The following is a 22,642-nucleotide window of genomic DNA, read 5'->3' on the forward strand; positions in this document are numbered from 1 at the left end:
TTCTCAGATGATTGCTAATAAAACTACCTACTAGGTCTTCCTTTGTGGGGACAGATATCTCAATACACTATTACCTTTTTCATTTGAACACTAAAAGGCAGTTCAGGTTAAGGCTTTAAAAAGTATCAATTTAATAGTGAATATTTAGAAATATGGTACACACAGACACCACAGTAATATAAAATGCATATAATTTTAAACTACTTTCTTATGAACCCTTAACATAGATGGCTGACAGCTTTTAACAGGTCAAATTTTGGACAAAGTTACCAGATATTTTGGTGGATTCATTTAAAATACTAATTAGTCATGCAGGCAGGTTTTTAAAAAAATAAATGACAAATATATGGATTTCTGAAGTATAAATTGACATACAAATCTATATTTTCAGATTTTTCAGTGAAGCATCTTTAAAGAAGCATCCTGTAATATGAAGTTGAGCTCAAATTCGATGTCGTGAAAGCCACGAGGTTTTAATATAATTGTGTAACTCACATACCAAATATTTACACAAAAGTAAACACAAAATTGCAAACACATTTTATCCTTCAAGTCATCAACCTCATAAAATAAGCTAAAGTTCCCAATTCTGAATGTTCATAAGGAAACACATCTAAAGCAACATAAGAAAAACTTAACTCTTCCTTCTGAGAAGCCATGAAGTAGTAACGTAATTGCTTGTTGGGATTGTCAAAGCTTTCCTAGAACTTTAGGGGGGTAGATTCTTTTATCAAACAATGAGAACTAAAACTACATCCTTCACTAGCTCACAAACCTATTAAGCTTTCTTTTCCAAATTTACAGATGCTCGCAACTCTGACCATAGGTTAGTGAACTGGATTAAAATGTCCCTACCCTCCATTTTCCCAAAAAGGCAGTTGCAAAGAAAAAGCTATTACCTTTTTCACATGAACAGCCTGAATAGAATTTCTATTATTAGTTTAAAGAGAAATAATCATCTTACACATAAATAAACTTGATGGAATTTAAGATGGAATACAGCAGGTCCTCAAGAAACGTTTTGTTCAATGTCTTTTCTGACGTTGTAACATCGATGAGAATAACAAAAAAAATCGATTCCCAGCTGGGGCCACTCTGTGGAGTTTGCACATTCTCTCCACATTTGCGGGGGTTTTCTCCAGGTGCTTGGTTTTCTCCCATTGACAAAAGATGTGCACATGAGGTTAACTGGCATGTCTCAATTGTGCCAGTGCGAGTGCGTGGGTGATGTGTGCGCCCTTCAATGGAAGGGCGTCCTGTCAAGGTTTGGTGCCTGTCTCTGCCTTGAGCTGCTTGGAGTTGCTTTGAGCCCCCTGGATGCTGAACTGAAAATGATTTTTTGGAAAATCATCTTACTTGTTTTTATTAATCTTTCTTAAATGTATGCATAGTTCACATTTATTTCAACGTTTAATAATGAAAGTGTTCTAGGTCTTTATTTAGGAGTTTGGTGATGTTTTTGTGACCAGAAATACGCTGTAAGAACTTAATTCTTTTTGTATCAATTAACTTATGGTAAAATTGGTTTCACTATATGTGGTTTCACTTAAAGTCAGTTTCTGAGAATCTACTGACAATGTTAGGTGAGGACTTACTGTACTAGTCATCAGAAGAGCATATTCCTGAATAGAACTTGAAACATCAAAACTTAATTGGGTTATAGTCATTTAAAAAGTTAATACAGAAGAGATAAGAAGATTGTCTTGAATGAATTTAGAGCAGTGATTGTTAACCCTGACCGCACATTAGAATCATTCAGGAGAACTTTTAGAAAAACTTAAAAATGGCTCCACTCCTAAAAAATTAGTATGTAACTTGTGGGGAGGGGTCCATAGTAAAAGCCCTCCAGATGATTCTAATATAATGAGGGTTGACAAACATTGATTTTGAAAAATTATTAATTACTCAGGATGGATTTGATTAAAATAAATAATTTAAAATTCAAACATACGAGCACTTCCTACATGGTAGGCACTGTCCTAACTGTTAATTAGGAGGAACTTTCTTTTTTTAATAAAAATCATTGGATAACATTAATATATCTTTCATCTTTTGAATAGTTATACAACTTTATTAAAATATTATTCAAAGCTTTTATTATGGTATGCCGTCATGAAAGATTTCCTTCCACTCTTCTGAACTACACTCACTTGCTACTATAAAAGAAGAGATCACACTCAGAAATTTTTTCTCAAGTTATGCGAAAAAGACAAGGATGCCATAGATTTCATTTTTCAAGTCATAGTATATGAGGTATTCTCCACCTTGTATCTAAAGTCACAAAGCCACAATTTAGTAAGTGAAATTAGGTATTGCTTTAATGATTAACAAAGTCTCCTTCATCAAGAATTAACTACCACTAGTGTCAGTGCTTACTTTTTGCCTTAAAAAAACAAACAAACAAAAAAAACTACAAGAGAGCCTAAGTCAGTGCTTACTTATTGCCCTAAAAAAAAAAAAAAAAAAAAAAAAAAAAAAAAAAAAAAAAGAGAGAAATCTATGAGAGAGCCTCAGGGAACCTAGTTAGAGTGTGTCCTTAATGGAGACCATGTTACTTGTTACCTATTTATAAAATGTTTCTTTAAAAAAGTTACAGGAATATGTAATACATAATTAGAAATTAGTTATCTAAAAAACCTGAAATACTGCATAATTAGATATTTGTTACTATCCTAGGACAGCTTTAGCTTTAGCATTTTAAATCAGAACACCAACTTTATTATTATGAAATGCATTTATAATGCATTTCAAGTCAAGAAAAAAATTAGATTTAAATTAATAAATTTGATTAGTATCTACTCTTTAGCCTAACAGTTTTCAGGTTTATATGTACTAAAACCAACACACCAATTCATTAATCCTGTATTAGGCTAATTATCTTTTATAGCTGGACAGCAGCCCAAGACTGATGGAATTTTGGTTAAACCGTAATATATACACATATAGGAAAATGCAATAGCAATTTGTTTTCCATACTTGATAGAATTAAAACAGCTTTAAATTTTTTATGAAAGCTCAGTAGTCAAAATAAATATTTAATAAAAATATACACCATAACAAAATATCAAGAACTTAGTGTTTAAAAATAAACTTTGTGTCTTTGTTTGCCTTCAGTTTAAGAGAACTGAATTTAGTTACTTAAGGTATCTAAAGAATGATTAAGGTGTGTTTTTGGAAACAAAATTAACATTCAAATAACACTGGAGAGATAACACTAAGATGAAAATGAAACTTACTATGTTTTAACTCAAAAGTTTAAACAGTTAGTTATTGAGACTTCTCAGTATGAGTATAACTAATAAACATGAATAGTTTGGGGAGTGTAGGTCAAGATAATCATGATTATGTGATGTGGTTTATGCTGTGGAATTCGTTTTTATGTAACAAAACAAATATACAGTATATATGAGCACCATTAGAAGAAATGTGTTGTACGTACATATATTTAAAACTTTATCTCATTAAAAATTGCATTTGAGAGTGAAGGACAAGCACACAATTGTGAAAATACATTCTTAAGCTCATATGTCACATGACTTATTTTAAAATGTTCATCTGGCATTCCTTGTAAAAATCAACAAAAGAATACAACATAAAGCCAGTATTCTTTTGTAGTGCAAAGTCCACTGATTAAACAGAAGGTCACTGAAGAAAGAAGAATGTATTCAGTGTTTTCAAACCACAGCCAGATTCCAACAGGTAAAGGAAAAATGAAGTCAGCTAATAAATGGGAATTCACAGAATAAAACAGCAAATGTAGGATTTAACCCCAAGGGATTATCATTCAGACCTCAGACTACTTTTGAGAATAGTTAAGATTATTCTGCCAGAAGACTCTTCCTCCTCTAACAAAACATACAAATTTGCCATCTATAACTTAATATTTATCTGCTGCATTCACCAAAACTTAGAAAACTACAGCCATATCTTAGATAATACATACCCTGGGGTAAGATAGGTCTTTAATAAACATCTTATTGTGATCCTATGTAGAGGCAGCTCATGATAGGCTCTTATGAGCCCTTGCTATTTTTCAAAGCTCCCAGTGTAAGCAGTCACATGATACACATTGTTCTTTGAAAGGATGGTAGCAAGATACAGAGTAACGCTATTCACCATTTAAAATACGCTCAATCTCTTCTAGTCTTTTTAAAGCAGCAACTCTTTTCTTCTCAATTTCTTTGATTTCTTTTGTTGTTTTGTGGGGGGTCTCTTTGTCTGTATTTTTTCCTACCTGTTTGTTTGATTTAGACTGACTTTTATTATCACTTGTTTTTATTATCTGTGTGGGTCGGGGTTCACTTCTGATTTCTTTTACATTTTCAATTGGAATTTTTTCTCCTTTTACACCTGGAGTCTTAGCAGGAGGGAATATTGGCTGTTCTATTAAGCTAGATGAAGAAATTTTATCCCTGACTATATTCAAATGGCGCTGAATATATTCTTCATGTGGTGCTAATCTCAATGTTTCAATCAAGCATCTTTCAGCTTTGAATAAATCCTTCTCTTCAAAATAAACAACACAAAGATTGTGTTTTCCTTGCACGTTGCTTGGATCCATCTCCAAAATCTTTTCAAAACATTTTTTTGCTCCAACTATATCTTTCTTTTGATTCATCAGAATGTCCCCCTTTAAAATGAGGCCCTTAATATGATCAGGATAGTATCTGAGTAACTCTTCCAAAACTGGCAAAGCCAGTAATTCCTTTGCAGTCTGAGAATACAGCAGAGCCAGATTAAACAAAGCACTTCTGAAGTCAGCTTGTAATTTTATGGCTTTCTTCATCCACATCTCTGCTTCACTGTCTTTTTTGTCATCCATGGCCAGCATTCCCAGATTGAAATAACCATTAGCGTCCTGTGGCTCTTCATTTACATAGCTTAGAAGTCGTTTTCTAGCTTCAGGTCTGACTTTAACCTCACCTATGAATAATATTTTTAAAGAAAAAAAGTATTGTTAGCAAATAAATTAAATCTGAGGAAAAAAGCCACTTTCATATTTTATCTAGTTAAGATTATAAAAAGACAGCATCAAAACAACTAATTGCTATATCTACATCAACAGCAATGTTGATTTGTGAAAACCACAAAGTCTTCATAGGAAATACTGTGTTTGAAACACTGAAATGATAGCTCATTTCCTAAATTTTAAAACATTAAGAAGGCGTCAAAAACCAAAAGGGGCAAAATACCTCCTTACAGTTTAGAAGCTAACTGGGAGTAGCAGAGGAAGAAAAGAGAATTAAAAAGAAACAGATATATACCTATATACTCAAACTTGGTTCTGTTAACATTGTGACTTTATACACTGAACAAGTTATTTAAATTCTCTGGGTTAGCTTATTGAATTTTCTAAGATATACACGAGATATATGTAAAAATGCTTAGGAGACAACACTGGATAAACAAAATGTTTCAGTCTTACTAAGTTTTTTTGCATGTTATTTTAAACTCTTTAGGACGTTTCAAAGTTAAAAGTATACCATTAAATATAAAGCTTATAAGTATAAATATAAATTAGGATTTAGTAAACAAATATTTAAAATAATCTATATTGCAAATAAATGCAAATAAATTCAAGTTCTATAACTACAAAGCTTAAGGTACAACCTAGGGTTGGACAATGGGGATCTTTCGTGATTACTAAGGACAGCTAACTTTACAAAAATATTAGCTCTTCTCTAAATTTACACTTTCTTTGAATAGCAGGCATAAAGACCTCCCTCTATTCTTTTATTTGATAATATGATGAATAAAGAAAACTTGAAATTAAGTCAGTAGACTTAAGTTCTTATCTTGCACTAGTTACTACACTGGAAATATGAATTTGGGGTAGTTAATAGGTCTATTTGGTCCTCACTCTCTAATGTATTAAATAAAAGAAGGCTGGCAAAAGTAAACTCGAAGGTCCTCTTTAGCTCTAAAATAGTATGTTCTGATGAACAATTCATTTTTTTTGCAAAAGCTTAAAAAAGTATCTAAGAACTAACTAAAAAATATAAATACAGATTTTCCAAACATAAAAATTAAGATTATAAATCTATATATTACCTTCTTAGACTAAAATGTCTATATGTCAAAGATCCTGATTTACAGTAATTAGTAATTTAGTTTTACTAAGTTATAGAAAACATAGCCAATTACAATAATATCTCAGAAAATAGTAAAGTGATATAAAATGATACCAAATGGTCTTATAAATCAAGATACAAATAGAATATATTTTTTCTAAAACATATAATGCTTTTGGCTTCCTAGAAATAATTATGTTAAAATTTTTACAAGTTCATATTATTTAAACAGTATATTTATATATAAGAGATTATACTTCCATGTATAAAATGACAGAATAGATTAATAAGGTATTGCTTAATAGACTGCCTGAAAAAAATCCATCTTAACATATACCAGAAGAACTAACAATTAGTATCATATATGTCAGTGAATATTACTTGAGAGGTTTACTCTAAGTATGTTAAATATTCCTATAAATAATTTATACAGTTTAGATATAAACTATCCATTCATAAAATGTTACAGGTAATATAAATTTGTTAAGGTTTTATTATATTTCAAACTACAATGTGTTTAAATATAGAAATATTTTGCGAAAACATACCTGATTCTTGCATTAATATAGCAGAATTGAATAATGCTAGCTTATGCTTTGGATTTAGTTCCAAAGCACGATTAAAGTTTATTAGGGCTTCATTTGGTTCTTTAAGTTCAATGTGTACAATTGCCAAGTTGTACCAAAGATCTGCATTATTTCTGTCCAACTCCAGTGCTTTAAGATATGCTTCTTTTGCTTTGAGAGGTTTATTCATTTTTAAAAGCAATTCTCCTCTGTGGAAAAACCAAGCACAAGCTTTACTTATAACCATGTCAGTTTGTAGATACTATTTTTCACAAGTTTTAAGCTTTTCCATATAGTCATAGTTTTCTTTTTCCTTTTAAATTAGGTTCTTAAAATTTTCTTTCAAACGTAGCCATTTGGCCAAAGAAATTCTGAGATAAAAAAGAACAAAACTTGAGGTATCATACTCCCTGACTTAAAACTACACTACAAAGCTACAGTAATCAAAACAGTATGGTACTGGCAGAAAAACAGACAAAAGATCAATGGAATAAAATTAAGAGCCCAGACATAAACCCACACATATACGGACAACTAATTTTGCCAAAGGAGCTAAGAATAAACAATGGAGAAGGGACAGTCTCTTCAATAAATGGCATTAGGAAAACTGGACAACCACATGTAAACGAATGAAACTAGTCTACTATCTGATGCCATACACAAAAACTGACTCAAAATGGATTAAAGCTTGAATGTAAGACCTGAAACAATAAAACAAACAGAAGAAAACATAGGCACTAAACTTATGGACCTTGGTCTCACAGGGGTTTTGGTGAACTTGACCCTAAAGGCAAGAGAAGTAAAAGCAAACATAAATGAATGGAATGACATCAAACTGAAAAAAACCTTCTGCACAGCAAGAGACCATCAACAAAAAGAAAGAGGAACCAACTGAATGGAAGAAGATATTTACAAACAATACTGCTAATAAGGGGCTAATAGCCAAAATACATAGAGACCTCACACAACTCAGCAAAAACAAAAAACAATCCAATTAAAAAATGGGCACACATTTCTCCAAGCAAGATATGCACACGGACAACAGGTGTATGAAAAGCTGTTCAACATCACTAGTTATTAGGGACAGGCAAATCAAAACCCCAAATGAGATACCACCTCACACGTGTTAGATTTACTATTATAAAAAAAGACAAGAAATAAGAAGTGTTGGAGAGACTGGGGAGAAAAGGGGACCCTCGTACACTGTTTGCAGGCATGTAAATTAGTGCAGCCACTATGGAAAACAATAAGAAGGTTCCTCAAAAAGTTAAGAATACAACTACCATATGATCCAGCAATCCCTCTTATGGGTATTTACCTGAAATTATGAAAACACTTATTTGCTTCTTCATAAAGATATATGTACCCCTATGCTCACTGCAGCATCATTTACAACAGCCAAAACATGGAAACTACCTAAGTGTCCAGTAATGGGCGATTAAAGAAGATGTGATACACACACACACACACACACACACACACACACACACACAATGGAATACTTTTCAGCCATAAAGAGAAATGAAATATTGCCATTTGTGACAATATAGATGTATCTTGAGATTATGCTAAGTGAAATGAGTCAGATGGAAAAGGACAAAAAAAGTAGAGTTTCACTCATATATAGAATATAAAACAAAAAGTAAGAAAAAACTAACAAAACAAAAACAAACTCACAGATACAGATAACAGAATGGGGATTGCCAGAGGGGAAAGAAGGGATGGGGAGTGGGGGGCAAAGTGGGTAAAGGCGATCAAATATATGATAAGGGAAGGAAACTAGACTTTGGGTGGGGACCACACAACAGAGGACACAAGCTGAATTATAATCTTGTATACCTGAAAATTATATGTTATTAACCCGTATTATCCCAATTTTAATAAAAAAACAAAACCAAAAATAACTATCTGAAATTGTCCTCATGCCTAAACTCATGAGTCTGGCAAATTTGGCTTGATATGTTTTCAAATATTATTAAAGAAGGAAAAAGCATGCCTGATTTTAGACAGTAACATGTGGGGCGGTAACCAGGAAAGGGAAATAGAAAAAATACGTTTTTTGAATATATGTTAAAAGGAGTCAGACTAGATAGAGTACATCAGTAACCAGAGTGGGAGATCAATTTGTCTGGAGACCAAATAGCATTTGAAGAAGAAAAATACAGTAGTGATAGGGAAATTTCAGTATTTTAATCTATGTTAGAAGTCTTACTATACAAAAAGTAGAACATGTGAAATTTTTTTTTACCCATTCTTATATTAACTTTTTGTCATCTTTTAAAATGACTATTTATTGAAAAAAAAGAATTAAAGCTGATCGGGAAGGGTGGAAGGGGCGCTAGTGCCACCTGCAGACACCTTTGAGAAACACATCTGGACCTGAGGATCACAATTTGAAAACTATTTTACAAATCTTTCTAATTTAATTATATTTCCGGTTAGAACGCTTAAAAAGTCATTTTGATAAGGACATATGTGCGATATAAGAGTTACTTTTATTATGATACTATTCTTTCCTGAAGTATCAGCATAGGAATGAAATCAAATGAACAATTGATATTCTTGATTAGGCAACTTCTACAATGCCTACCGTGTTTCCCCGAAAATAAGACCAAGCCGGAAAATCAGCTCTAACGCGTGTTTTGGAGCAAAAATTAATGTAAAACCCAGTCTTATTTTAATATTATATAAGACCAGTCTTACATAAGACCCGGTCTCATATAATATATACATTACGTGAGACCGGGTTTAATATTAATATTTGCTCCAAAACACTCATTAGAGCTGATTGTCTGGCTAGGTCTTATTTTCGGGAACATGGTATTTGTCCAAAATGGTATGCAGAGACTGTTTAATAATTCCACGACAGGTTTTATTTATGGATGCAACTCCACTAAACCTAAAGCAAAGTACTGGATAAGGCTGAACAAAGACAACCTGCAAAACTTATGAAGAGATCAAAACGTTATTACCTTCTGAATGTATTTTCCCCATAGAAACAAAGTGATTAGGTTTCTGGACTGAGAGCACAAAACAAAGTTTAACACACTGTTTTCATCAAGTATAATAGAAACTATAACACTTACATGGGGAAATGCATTAAGTTCTAACATGTGATGCCCCAATTTTTTTTTACAACTAAAAAGATTTTTGTGATAGATAAAGGCATCAATCACCACTAAATTCTCAGTATTTATTTAAGAAAGCTCCTGAGATTTGGATAGTCGAAGTACTTATTATAAAACGTAAGTTTCAGGTGTTTTAAATAAAACGAATTTGGTGATGAGAAGCACATAAAACTAAGAAGGAGATTCTTCTAACCTTTCTTTCATATAAAACATAAAGTTTGCTATTGTAAGTTATGGACTCCCTTGTCATTTCAAATCAAATCAATTAAATTTGATTGTTAGTCTAAAACAGGTTATGTTCTATGTTCTTGGTTGTCAACTGAGATTACTGAGGAAACAAAAGCCAATTTCGTCAAAATAGTCAAAATGTACATACAGATGTAGCTTCAATTTTTTATGATGATAGCTTACAGTGAACTACGATACCTGCTAATGTAAGCCTGCTTGAAATCGGGCCTCATGCTTATTGCTTGTCGATACAGATGGTCTGCTTCTTCTAGTCGGGACTCATTTGCTCGGATCAGGTTGGCCAGATTGATATAAACATTTAGGTGGTTAGGGGCAATTCTAGCTGCGTATTTTTTACCAGGAATAACCTGTTCAGAAGAAAAGGCATTTTCATAATTTGATATTTCACTACCAAATAAAAGTCAAGTAGGGTGAGTAACTTTTTAAAAATATATAGAGAACATGAAAAGATAATACTAATAGTTTTACTGCTATAGTAAAATAAATCATAAAAATGTGAAAGCATCTATAGTATTCACAAAATGTAAATAAAATAACATTTTGTGGCACTGAAGGATATACTTTTTACATTCATTCCAGTTCAACAGAATATGATTAGCTTTTTATTTACATGTATCATTTTATGAAGTCATATAATTAAGAACTTTTAGAGACTAAGGTCTCTTAGCATGTTTTAAGTCAGACAGGACTAGAACTAAGGTCTCCTTTCTCTCAATCTAGTGTATTTGTTACAACATGTCAACTTTTATGTTGTTAGCAAAATATCTCCTGGTTGTGACAATAGGGTACTTAGTTTTATTTCAGAGTTATACTAAAACCTCACTTGTTGGTAGAGTTAGGAAATAAAATTCTCTTATTAGCTGATTATTCAGGTTAAGTAAAGGTTATTGTAATATATATGAACCCAAATTTTCAATGAACATAATAAATTGCATCTGATAAAAATCTATATTGAATATACCTTAACATTAGAATCTTAGGACTGAAATAATTAAGATATCAGATGGTCCAACTTTGTTCCTAAAACATTTATCAAACTATCTGATCACTTTACTATCACTACTCTTATTAATATACTATTAGTACAAACTACGATTGGGAAAACTATCTTTTCTGGTAAAGGGCAGGATCAAGAGCAGCTGGTCAAGGGCAGGATCAGCTTTTCCAACATGGACACTGTATTGTGATTTCCACAGAATCTTGTACATGTGTCATTATAACAACGGTGGACACAACACAGCAACAGAGATGTAGCTACGTTGTTTTATTCATTTATTTTCTTGGTGGGAATAATGTTGAATTCAGTGCTTAATGTACATAAATATAATTCTCTTCATTTAAAGTCATTTAACTCATTGATAACTTGTAACCAAGAATATCTAAAATTCCTAACTATGGATTTAGTTTTTATAAACAGACTATAAACAATTTTAATTAAGTAAGCTATAAAAGTCAATGTAATCCTTTATAAAACTCATACTAATAGATGGTCCATCGGATGCCTTACTGTTACATCAATAAATTGAAGAAAAGATATGAATTTTCCATCTAGATAATTCTATCCTATGTGGATATCTAGGAGACATGACACAATAGGAATACATTATGATAACTTACTTGAGGCATAAGTGACTTGGCCATCATATAAGATTCTTCAGCTTCTTTGGTTCTATTTAAATTTTTATAAGTTCTTCCTACATTCATGTGAGCACCAATATCATCTAAAATTTTAAAGAAATTATTTGTTGGCAAAAATACTCAATAGGATTCAATGTTTACTACTAAGAAGACATGGTTCTAGCAACAAAAACTCTAGGTAACAGGTCCTGCTTCCTCCTTATAAAGTTCTTCTAACACAACTTGCTATAACTTCTGATCAATGAATGCTACACTAGCAAATTATTAAGTAAAGTACTGTGAAGACAGAAAATACACATATAACATGAAAAAACTATTTGAATGGACCTTTGAAGGGTTAAGACATGAGAGGGAAGAAATAGAGGGAATAAATAAATTGACATCATTTTTCTTCATTATGCTTTACTATACTAAGGTTTGCTTCCATTTTCTTAACCTCATAGCTGTGGAACTCACTTAAAAAATATGGCTCAACTCTAAAAGTGAAAAAGATCTATAAGCAAAAAAAAAAAAAAAGAAAAAGGATCATTAAAATTCCTAGAATGATTTCAAATGTTATATTTGCACCCATGGTGTGACAGGGGCAAAGAGATATGAAAAACTTTGTGATTTTGTTTTTTCAAATTTTTGTGAATGTGGTTGGAATGCAAGAAAAATGGAATTATCAGGAGTCTATAATATAACTTAATATGCAGTAGCCCATCTCTCTTAAATGATGATAAATTCCTATATAATTTATTTAAAACTTTTTAAAAGGTTGTGTTAATATCAGAATGTCAGGAACTTTTGTCTCATTTTGATATGGAAAATCGAATACTCAGCAAATTTATTCAGGGATAGAAAAAATACGCAATTTAAATAAGAAAGATATGAGGGTTTAACATACATTTCCCAACAAATATTTCAAAGATTTGGAATAAAGATAGAAAGAAGGGAGAAGATCTTAAATCAGACAAATTTTAGCCAACATGAATCTCTAACAGACATGACAAGGTTTCAAATTATGATTACTACTTGCCTGCGACACCGATGATTTTGCAATTGTGGAATAGTTCTCTGCCTGCAACTCCCAGGACACATAGGGGCCAAGCATATATATCTTAGGCATTCCCCTAGGAGGAGAGTAACAGTCCTAAGATCTTGCTACATTATGTATCAGGCTGGCAACTGTGTGCACTGCACAAAAACTGTCAGATGCAGTATAGGTTTGGTTAGAGAACCAGGAGACAAGGCTGGGGAAGGAGGCTGATTTCTGTTTTTAGATGTACTGCTGAATGTCATGGGGTCTCAGAAGGGGGTCAAGAAAAAAAAATGTTTAGGCTAACCATTTCCAAACCTGGTTGCAAATCAGAATACCTGTGTAGCTTTTAAAAATTAAGATACATTAGCCCCAAGCACCTCTATCAAAACAGAATCTTCAGGAATTGGATTGCAAAAATGTTTTTAAAACGTTTAAAAGGCAATTTTATGTAGAGCCAAGTCTGAGAGTCATTGCATTACCAAGTGCATATAAAAATAGAGTAGGTAGTCTCTGCTCTTATAAAGCTCACTTTTTTTTAACATTAGATAAATTTACACTGTCTACTATAGAGATCAGAAAGTTACTTAGGAAAAATGAAGGATACATAAAATCCCCCCAAAATTAAAGTTTAAATAAAAATATAATGATGTCAGCTAAGTATTTAAAATGTTTCTGAAATCAATCCCAACCAATCTTACAAAAGAGGTTATCTATTTGGATGAAAGATGAGGAAAATTACTACCCACTGGAATCAAGATCTCAGAATTATGGCAAGGAGATATTGTCATCAATGAAGACTTCAGACACTAGAGTAAATAAAGCAGTCCAATGTTCTCAATGAACAAAGACAGCAATTAGATAGCTGTTAGCAAGAAAAGCAATACGCACAATACAGCTAATAAAATGAAAGTCATAATTTTTAAGCAATTTCTTTGTACATCACAAAATTTTGGGATTCTACAGGAAGAAACAGCATTACTGGTAAGGTAAATGTAAATTTGAAAAAAAAGAAAAGAAAAGCAGGCAAGATGTAAAAACCAATGACATTTAAATGACTAAAAAGCTACAGAATTTCAAAGAACAATCTTGCTATTCTGAGTGCACTATCCAGGCCAACAGCAGCTTGAATCTAGCTGTCTGTATTTAATTCCATGTAAAGGAAGACTGGCAAGTAACAGGCAACTAACTCTGTCTAATAATTCTTGCGCCACCAACAGTGAAGTTGAGCATTCCCACACTGATGGCTTTAGGCATCTATGTTGCTTTCCAGTATTTCTTATACAAAAAATTTATCAATTCCTTTAAAACGTAAATAGATAAACATCTGGAAACTCCTAAAAGCTCTCTGAAAGTCATTTCCATCTTGATGGCATCCAAGTTGAACAGGTCCATGATTCTCTTTTGATATAAACAGTTTCAAAGATTTGGACTTAGATTAAAACGGCAATTATTGACTTTAAGGCAAAAACAAACCTTGGTCTGGTGTTCCTTAAGAAAAATCTACCCTTGTCTTGTAAAGGTGTTTATGGACACTGTAATTCCAATTGCAAAAATTTTACCTGTGTTAATTAGGGTTTTTTAAAACAATTGTAATCATCAAAACAAAAAACACTGCAATCAGTTGTTCATCTAACATGATATGCATGTCACCTGGTCAAAGACCACCGCTGTTTATATTCTTATTCGGCTAAGCAAGAAGAGCTTTTAGACTGAACTCCTTCTGATTTTTTGAAAGTTAACTTTAAAATGTTACTGATCCCTACTCGTTGTGAAGTTGTACTGTTTCAGGAGTTTAAATAGCCTCTATTTGCTTCTTACTCCAAATTTCTATCTCTAGTCCTGACCTGTATCCAGACTTATAAATCTATTTTCATCTGTATATCTAACAGGGACAAAAAAGGACTCTTGATTTCCCTCCTTACATGTCATTCATCTGTCAAATCTATCTATGAAGAACATAGCTAAAAAACAAAGAATAATCCAAGATGACTCTGAATGCCAAATTCAACGTTTCTAAGTTAATGTACTATTTTATAATAAATTGTAATCAACTGGTTTACCTGTTCTCCTAGTCTGGCTGATTACAAAGAGCACTTTTGAGAGTGAGGTAGGAAAGTCATACTAAAGGAGACAGGTTCAAAAAACAGCAAAAAATGACGATTGACAATAAGAGGAAAAATATGTACTAAATTAAAAACTGAGGGCCTACACCTGGTAACATCTTGTGATATGTATTCTACCCACTAGATAAAATTAAACACGCACATACATACACACCCATGCCATTTAATTTAGTCTTTAAAACAATGCAATGAGAAAAAAAACTACTGTTCCAATTTAGAAATGAGAAAGACAAGGCTGAAGAGGCTTAAATAATGTCGTCTAAGTCTCAAAGTCCTTGTGTGTCTGACATCAAAGATAACTCTGCTTTCCTAAAAACTCCGAGAAGGAATCCAACCAAGGCTTTGGAAAGCAATGAATTAAAACTACCAGTTAGTATGTAAGTGAGATCATATGGTATTTGTCTTTCTCTTTCTGACTTATTTCACTTAACATAATGTTCACTTATATGTGGAATCTAAAGAAAAGAATAAGTGAATGAACTAATCAGAGACAGTTTTGGAAACATGGAGGAAAAACAGAGGGTCGCTAGAGGGGCGGGGGGGGTGGGGATAAGGGGAAGGTGAGAGGTTTTGAAAAATAGTCGGTAACCACAAGATGGTCATGGGGGTTTGAAAATTAATTTGGGGAATGTACAGAGGGATAGTGGATGGGGGGAGGGGGGTTCACACAGTGTGAGGGATATAAATGATAAACGTCTAAGTTTTGCTTTGTCTTGTGCACCTGAAACTAATTAAAAAACAACAACAACAACAACAACAAATAATACCAACTTGAAAAACAAAACAAAACAAAACAAAAAAACTACCAGTTAGTGACTGCTGACTGTGGGTAAAACCATGCTGGATGATGCAGGGAATGCAAAGATGAGTAAGATGTTCATGCTGCCCCTAGGAAGCTCCTCAGCTTAAATACATAAATGTTTTTAATTAAAAAAAACTTTTTAAAATACATAAATAGGATACAGTACTAAATAGAAAACTACAAATATCAAAGGGAAGCTACAGAAGAAGTTGTAAGGAGTTTTAAAGATGAGAAATATTTGTTTCTAACTAGAAAGATAGGAGGGTTTTTCAGTTAGATGAGTTGTAAGAGATGGGCAGGATATGGTAGAAGGTGGGTGGGAAGGAAGGGGGATGGGGGAATTCTAGGCTCAAAGAACATGAACAGAAGCAAAGAGGTGAGGGAACCCAAGACATGTACCCTATATATCAAAGAGGAACGAAACTACCTGAGATGTTCCTAAAAACTGGAAAGCCAGACCATCATTTCTATTTCTAGAACTTTCTCTTCACCTTTCTGTAACTGAAATGTGGCTTTGCTTCGGGGACATGGCTCAGACTGCAGCGCCTCCCAGTGGTGACTGTGCCCTTTCATCCTGGGTTCACTCTGGGCCTGAAGGAAGGGTCTGGGAGGTGTCCTCTTGGATCCTCGCCATTGTCAGATCATTGTCATTCCATTTTACAATCACTTTTCTCTGAATTTCTGGTCATTCAACTCTATTGTCCACTATCTTGCCTTGCTGCAGTCACCGTCATAGCTCCCGGATCCTTGTCATTCTCTCCAACATCAAAGTTTTCAAAATTCTTAGTGATGTTAAAATCTACACAGATGGATCTTCTAATACGTGGCCTTGATGTCTTTTCTTCCAAAGACTTTCACCTCCATCTTTCTTTAAATAGTTATTTTAATGGCCATAGTCACATCTAATAGAAAAAAGGGGACAGTGCCTGCCACTCCCCACCCCTCTGAGGATATTTAGAAAAGTGTGTGTGGTGGCACTTTTTGGTCATTATTCTGAATGGAAAGTAATGATGGCATTTGGTGGATGGGGGGTCACGTTTGGTACATGTCCTGAAATGCAATTCTGCACACTCGAAACACCAAGAGCATTCCTATTGAAAAATTTTATACTCTAGCTAGACTCGATTCAGACACCAACGATTTTTCAGATCTATAAACCACTGATCCTGTCACCTTTCCTTCATCCCTTACCCTCCCTCACATCCCTCCTTCACCAGCTTAGATTCTGTGTTCCGTTATTATAACCACTCCTTTTATAGGACAAAATCCTAATCCTGTTTATTTGAATGATCCATGCCTGTACCACTACAGCTGTAAAGCAGTAGGAGAAAAACACATAAAAACATATAACTACATCAACTGGTTTAATTTTAAATTAAGTACTCCTAATCTCAAGTAGGGTGTTATAGCTGCTTGGTAATTATATTATTTTCCTTCTCTATATACTTTCCTAGATCATTGTTTATTAAAGTGGGATCCATGGCTAAGCATCATGGGAACTTACTAGAAATGCAGAACTTCAGGTCCTACTCTAAACCTCTATACATCAGAACATACACCTTAACAAGATCTCCAAGTGATTAATAGGTACATTGAAGTTTGTGATGACTTTGCTTTCTATTTCACTGAGAAAACAGAGGCAAACAGAGGGCAAAACCCAGAAGCTTCCTCCACGTCATTTATTCACCTGCCCATTGTCATGTCCATATATACTGTCTTCCCTGTTACCACAGGATATCTATCAGTTCTACGACTAACTGAAGTCCTCAACTTGTGCACCAGAACCTATTAATCTCATCTGTTCAAGGACATTAATCCAGTAATTAGTCCCCCGACCTGGAATTATTACTTTTCCCAGCTTCAGCAGATTAGCTGCACACGTGCTGTTTTTCCCATCTTAAAATGAAAAATAAAATACCCCTACTACCCTCCTGTGATCCCATACTCAGCACCACTGCCATTTATCAATCCCCTTTATAAAAGTTTTCATTACCAATTGTTTCCAATTATTCTTCCTACCCTCTCTTGCATCAGGCTCTTGCACCTATGATTCCACCAGAATTGCTCATCAGTGCCACTCAACAATTCCACTACGTTTTAAAAAAACTCCTTAAATATCTTATATAAGTAGTTTTAGCATATAACCCAATTCAAAATAAGCCATCATTGAATACTGGTAGTATTCAAATCACTCAAAGTTTGAAAATAAACTCTACCCTATTTTCCCAAATATAATCAAGTTTTTAAAAAGAAAAACTATTCAAATAATTCTGTTAATTAATAATGCTTACCTGGTTGAACATAAGTAGCCTGTAAGAAGTATTTCAAAGCTCTCTCAAAGTTCTTTTCATTTTCCAGAGCATGACCCACATTATTCCATAATTTGGCATTGTTTTTATTTACCTTAAATATACAAGTACAGACATAAATCAGTTACAGTTTAAAAAAATACAACTCCAATTACTACAGCTATTTGTTTGATATACTGTTAGGAATGGGCTGTTCCATGGAGATGTCCATGAATAGGTAATGGTGCCCAAAAGGTACAAATTTCCAATTACAAGGTAAGTAAGTCCTGCGGATGGAACTTGCAGCATGGTGACTACAGTTAACAATACTATATTGTATATTTAAAAATCAGGAATAGAGTAGATCTTAAAAGTTCTCATCACAAGAAAAAAACTGTAACTATGTGAGATGATGGATGTTAACTTATTGTGGTAATCATTTTGTAATAAAAACAAATTATCAAATCATTATGTTGTACACCTTAAACTAATACAAAGTTTATGTAAATTATATCTCAATAAAACAGGAAAAAAATTACTTGGATTTTCTCCCAGAAAAAAAAAAAAGACTCCAACTAACACAGATATTTGTGTGGTTTTCTACTGGAATGGAGTGTTCCATGGAAATGTCCCTGGAGATGAGAAAAGAGCCAAAGAACGCTTCTTCATCAAATTTACTCTCTCCTTCTGTTTAACATCAACATACTAACCACAGCAGTCTGATTGCATCTATTTTATAAACTAGAATTTTACAAAAAATTTTATTTGATCGAAGCATTGTGCTGTTTGAAAACTCCTGCTCTACTACTTACATTCTTTTGGGAGAAAAGGTATTCGATCATGAAAATGTGTTTAAACATTGCACTAATTACTTATTTTCAGGCTCCAGTAAAGTTAATTATGTATTCTATTATGGTAATGAGAACCCTGGGATTAAAGTTCTACATTGATCTGTGCTTTCAGGGTCCACAGATGGTCACGGTGCTCCTGATGGCAGAGGATGGTACCTAGCCAAGGAACTAACTGCAGTGATTGGGGCCGTGGTTTTCAGTATTGTCCTGGGAGTAAGGACAAGTAAAATTCCTGAAAATTATGGGGCTCCATTAGAATTCCAGGGGTGTGGATGTATAAGAATGGTAATGAAGGCTCATTTGTTTGCAGACTTTGGAGCAAGGGGAGATAATGGAGTTACTGAGTGGTTTAAGAGGATAGTCACCTGATCTTAAGTGGATGTCAAATTAAGAAGTCACACATACTGCAATGAGGCAGTGATACAGTTAAGCTAGGCAGTGGAGAGTAGAGAAATAGTCAAAAGGAAGTTAAGATTTAGAGATTTGAAGAGGGGCACCAGGAAGGGAGCACCTGAAAAACAAATCTTTGCTTGTAACTAGAAAACAAATTTTGTGATTTTTAAAAAGAACTTATTCTTATTTATGTTGTCCATTCTATAGAAATGCTGTATCACTCCTTTAGTCCACTTCCCATCTTTCCTATAGTATTATATAACCATTGGTTGGTTGTCTTCCACATAGTAGGGTGCCATTTTTTTTTTGCCATGTATTTTATTTCATTGAATCTAAGGTGCCATCAATTATTAAGACTCACCATTGTTTTATGCACCATTAAGAAAGAAAAAAGTCACTAATTAATTATAAGATGCCTTTCACTGTAAGATGTATTCTAATTTCAGCAATGTTAAAAGGTTAAAAAATGTGTACCTTATAACCAATTAAAAATAGTATTCTTATTTAACCATTTTATCATTTGAGCTTCTAACAACTGTATAGCAATTAGGTAATTATTTATACATGCTGTGGACATACAGGTAAGTACTATTCAGAGCACTGATTATGGTATATATTACATAAAGTACAATTTTTATTAATCTTTTGGTGAAGTACTTAATATTGACAGTTACATGTCTATTAAAAGTAAAGTTCAAACACCTTAGACACAGCTATAAGAAGTAATTGATGACATACTTTCCTGTCATTCTGGATGATACCTTACCTTCAAGGCTGACATAAACAATGTATATTCAGATTCCCAATCCCAATTTCTGTGGAGTGTTTTTAAGGCATGAGTGAATATCACCATAGACAGACAAACCCAGGATAACTTTTTTAATACACTGTTTGAGAATAAAACAAAACAAATTATCTCTATCACCAAAAGCATTTTACCTTTCTGAACAGAGGTAAGACATATGTTAAATGTCCCCAAATGTCATGTTTGAATTTATTCTAAAGGACAGGGATTGTCCTAATAATCATCCAACTTCAGAAACAACACCACCAAAAAAATGAAATATTATGAATACTACCTTTCACTTCAGTCTTCAATTTCATTAAATATTCCAATATTGGCCTCTATTTCAAAAGCGACTTTGTTATTAGAGTTGATAACAAAAAATTGATAAAACCAGTTTTTAATTGTGACTTTTTACATTTAAAGTCCTTTGTAACATTACCTACAACCTGAATATTCTTACTTGTGTTTATAAGGTCAATCTCATCATTTATTACATTTAAAAACATTTCTGCTTACGTTCACGTATCACAGATTTTCATGACATTCTTAAAATAATTTTACATTTGAAAGCTAGAATTATTAAAAATCATAGTAAACGTTACCTCTTTATAAAATAGATGCAAATTACTTATATACTTTAGGCTAATTATTTGGGACTCAATTCCTCATCTATAAAAAGATGGTATACTTCAATAATCCCTATGATCTCATTTAGTACTAATGTTCTCAGAGTCTGTGTTTTTGTCCTGGTAACACAGCTCACAATTTCTTTCATTTTGATAAATCCAGTTAACCAGGATAAGGGTACAAGAATCAGAAAGAACATGGACATTGGAAGTAGTTGCACATATGAATGAAGACTCTGCTGTTCACTAGCTGTGTGTTCCTGTAAAATTCAGGTAACCTGTAGGAGCTTCAATTTAAAAATTTGCAACATAGAGTTAAGGAGTGTGAGGGTTCAATGAGAAAACAAGTCTAAACGGCCCGGCAGGCATTCAAATACCGGTAGTGATTATAAATGGAGATATGGGTAGAAGGTGAGAGAAAAGTTTTGGTAGATAGTAGTTAATATTGTAGACATAGATGAGATCATCCAGGGATAATATGCAATGTGGGAAAAATGGCTATGAGTGAAACTCAAAAAAACAACAAACATATATATTTAGAGAGTAGGTATAGCAAGAAGAATTAAGAGAATATTTAGAGCAGAAATGAACAGATGTGAAAGAGAATCTAAAGTTTTTACAGATGCCAGAGAAATCAATTTTAAATAAAAAGCATTGACTGGATTTAGCTCCTAGGAGGCAGTTTGTTATCTGTGTTAGTAAATGATATAGAAAGAAGTTAGAATTCTGTGGGTTGAATGAAGGGTGACTGGAGGTGAGAAAGAGACATTGACCATGTCTTATATACATAAGAGTGACTACTCTGTTCTTAATTGTTAGTTTCAGGCAATTAGGACATAGTGGTTTTATGGTGAAGACAGTAATGTTAGCAAGAAATTACAAACTGCTTACTACATACGTTTCACACACCCTTGTTTGCATTTGGGTCTGACTCAAAGTATGTTATGTCTCAGGCTGTGAAATAAAATTATATAAATATAAGAACATAAGATGGGGTAGGTACAATGGAGCTTTCCTAATTTGAATTACAGAAAGATGAGGAGATTATGAAGATGAAAAACATAAGTATAAAAGTTTGACTTATAAAATTGAACTAAACATTTAAAATACTTAAATGTATCATATTTGATACTATAGTTAGTAAGCATTAAATGAGTATTTAAATTCACCTTTTATTTGATATTTTCTGCCATCCATGGGCTACCAAAATACAGAACCCCATGCTAGGAACATATAATACTCGCTCAGCAACCACAAATCCAACTGGAAAAAAAAGGTTCGATGCAGGAATAAATGGTAATGCCATTAAACAAAGTGCCTACGAAGAAAAAGATATTTTATTAAATTAAAAAAAATATATGGACATGCAATAGTCAAATTCAAGTATTTTATCAAATAATCTGGATAATGTACTGGTGGACCATTTTTAGTAATACTATAAAGAATATTAATTTAAACACAAAGAAGGCAATTTAGCGATGATGACAACAAACAAAAAAATGTATTTCAGCAAGGTGAGATGAAGTCTTCTTGAATGCAATGCAAGAACTTGTAATTAAGGTTCAACCAATTAAGTAAGAAATATTTCTTGAAAATATATATAAAATAAGATATAATTTTTTTACCTCTAACTAATTTTTTTACATGTAGTAAAAATAAATTGACAGAGAAAGATGTTAATAGATTTTAACAAAACAAATCCACAAAGGTTGATAAAAATAGCTAAACATGCCAGTTTTTATGATTTTACTACATAAGTAACCACATCATATTGGAAATCGATAAGCTATGTTTCAGACAAGATGGCAGACGACTACTTCTGTACCTCCGTTTTACTTTGCATAATATTCTGGTAAGTCACATACATTCAATAGAGGCTTAGTGTATGTATAAAAATAAAACTGTACTCTTTAAATCAAGTCTTTTAGTCTTTTATTCTAAGACCTCTAATTCTAAGAAATTCTAGTAAGAACTTCTAAAATTCTAACACTGCACACTGAAATAAAACCTCTCAAAAATGACGTGATTTTTTTTCCCCCGTTTTGAAATGGGATGGCATATGGTTTCCAGGTTAAAAAGCCATTATGAAAAGTAGGACA

General features: G+C 33.0%; 1 protein-coding gene across 2 annotated transcripts in view; it reads right to left on the reverse strand.

Annotated features, from left to right (window-relative positions):
* Positions 1 to 3,425: 3,425 nt before the first annotated feature.
* The window catches only part of TMTC3 (transmembrane O-mannosyltransferase targeting cadherins 3), a 46,137-nt gene continuing 26,920 nt past the window's right edge, over positions 3,426 to 22,642 (reverse strand). The window contains exons 8-14 of one of the 2 annotated variants that reach the window (XM_074325305.1): positions 21,713 to 21,861; positions 19,897 to 20,017; positions 17,890 to 18,001; positions 11,632 to 11,735; positions 10,192 to 10,361; positions 6,620 to 6,846; positions 3,426 to 4,923 (exon numbers count right to left, since the gene is read on the reverse strand). In XM_074325305.1, the coding sequence (XP_074181406.1) occupies positions 4,109 to 4,923; positions 6,620 to 6,846; positions 10,192 to 10,361; positions 11,632 to 11,735; positions 17,890 to 18,001; positions 19,897 to 20,017; positions 21,713 to 21,861 (1,698 nt within the window). In that variant the 3' untranslated portion in view covers positions 3,426 to 4,108. The remainder of the gene's footprint in view (positions 4,924 to 6,619; positions 6,847 to 10,191; positions 10,362 to 11,631; positions 11,736 to 17,889; positions 18,002 to 19,896; positions 20,018 to 21,712; positions 21,862 to 22,642) is intronic. The other variant, XM_074325306.1, reaches the window with a different exon arrangement.

The sequence above is a fragment of the Rhinolophus sinicus genome, linkage group LG02, assembly GCF_036562045.2.
Source record: "Rhinolophus sinicus isolate RSC01 linkage group LG02, ASM3656204v1, whole genome shotgun sequence".
NCBI lineage: Eukaryota > Metazoa > Chordata > Mammalia > Chiroptera > Rhinolophidae > Rhinolophus > Rhinolophus sinicus.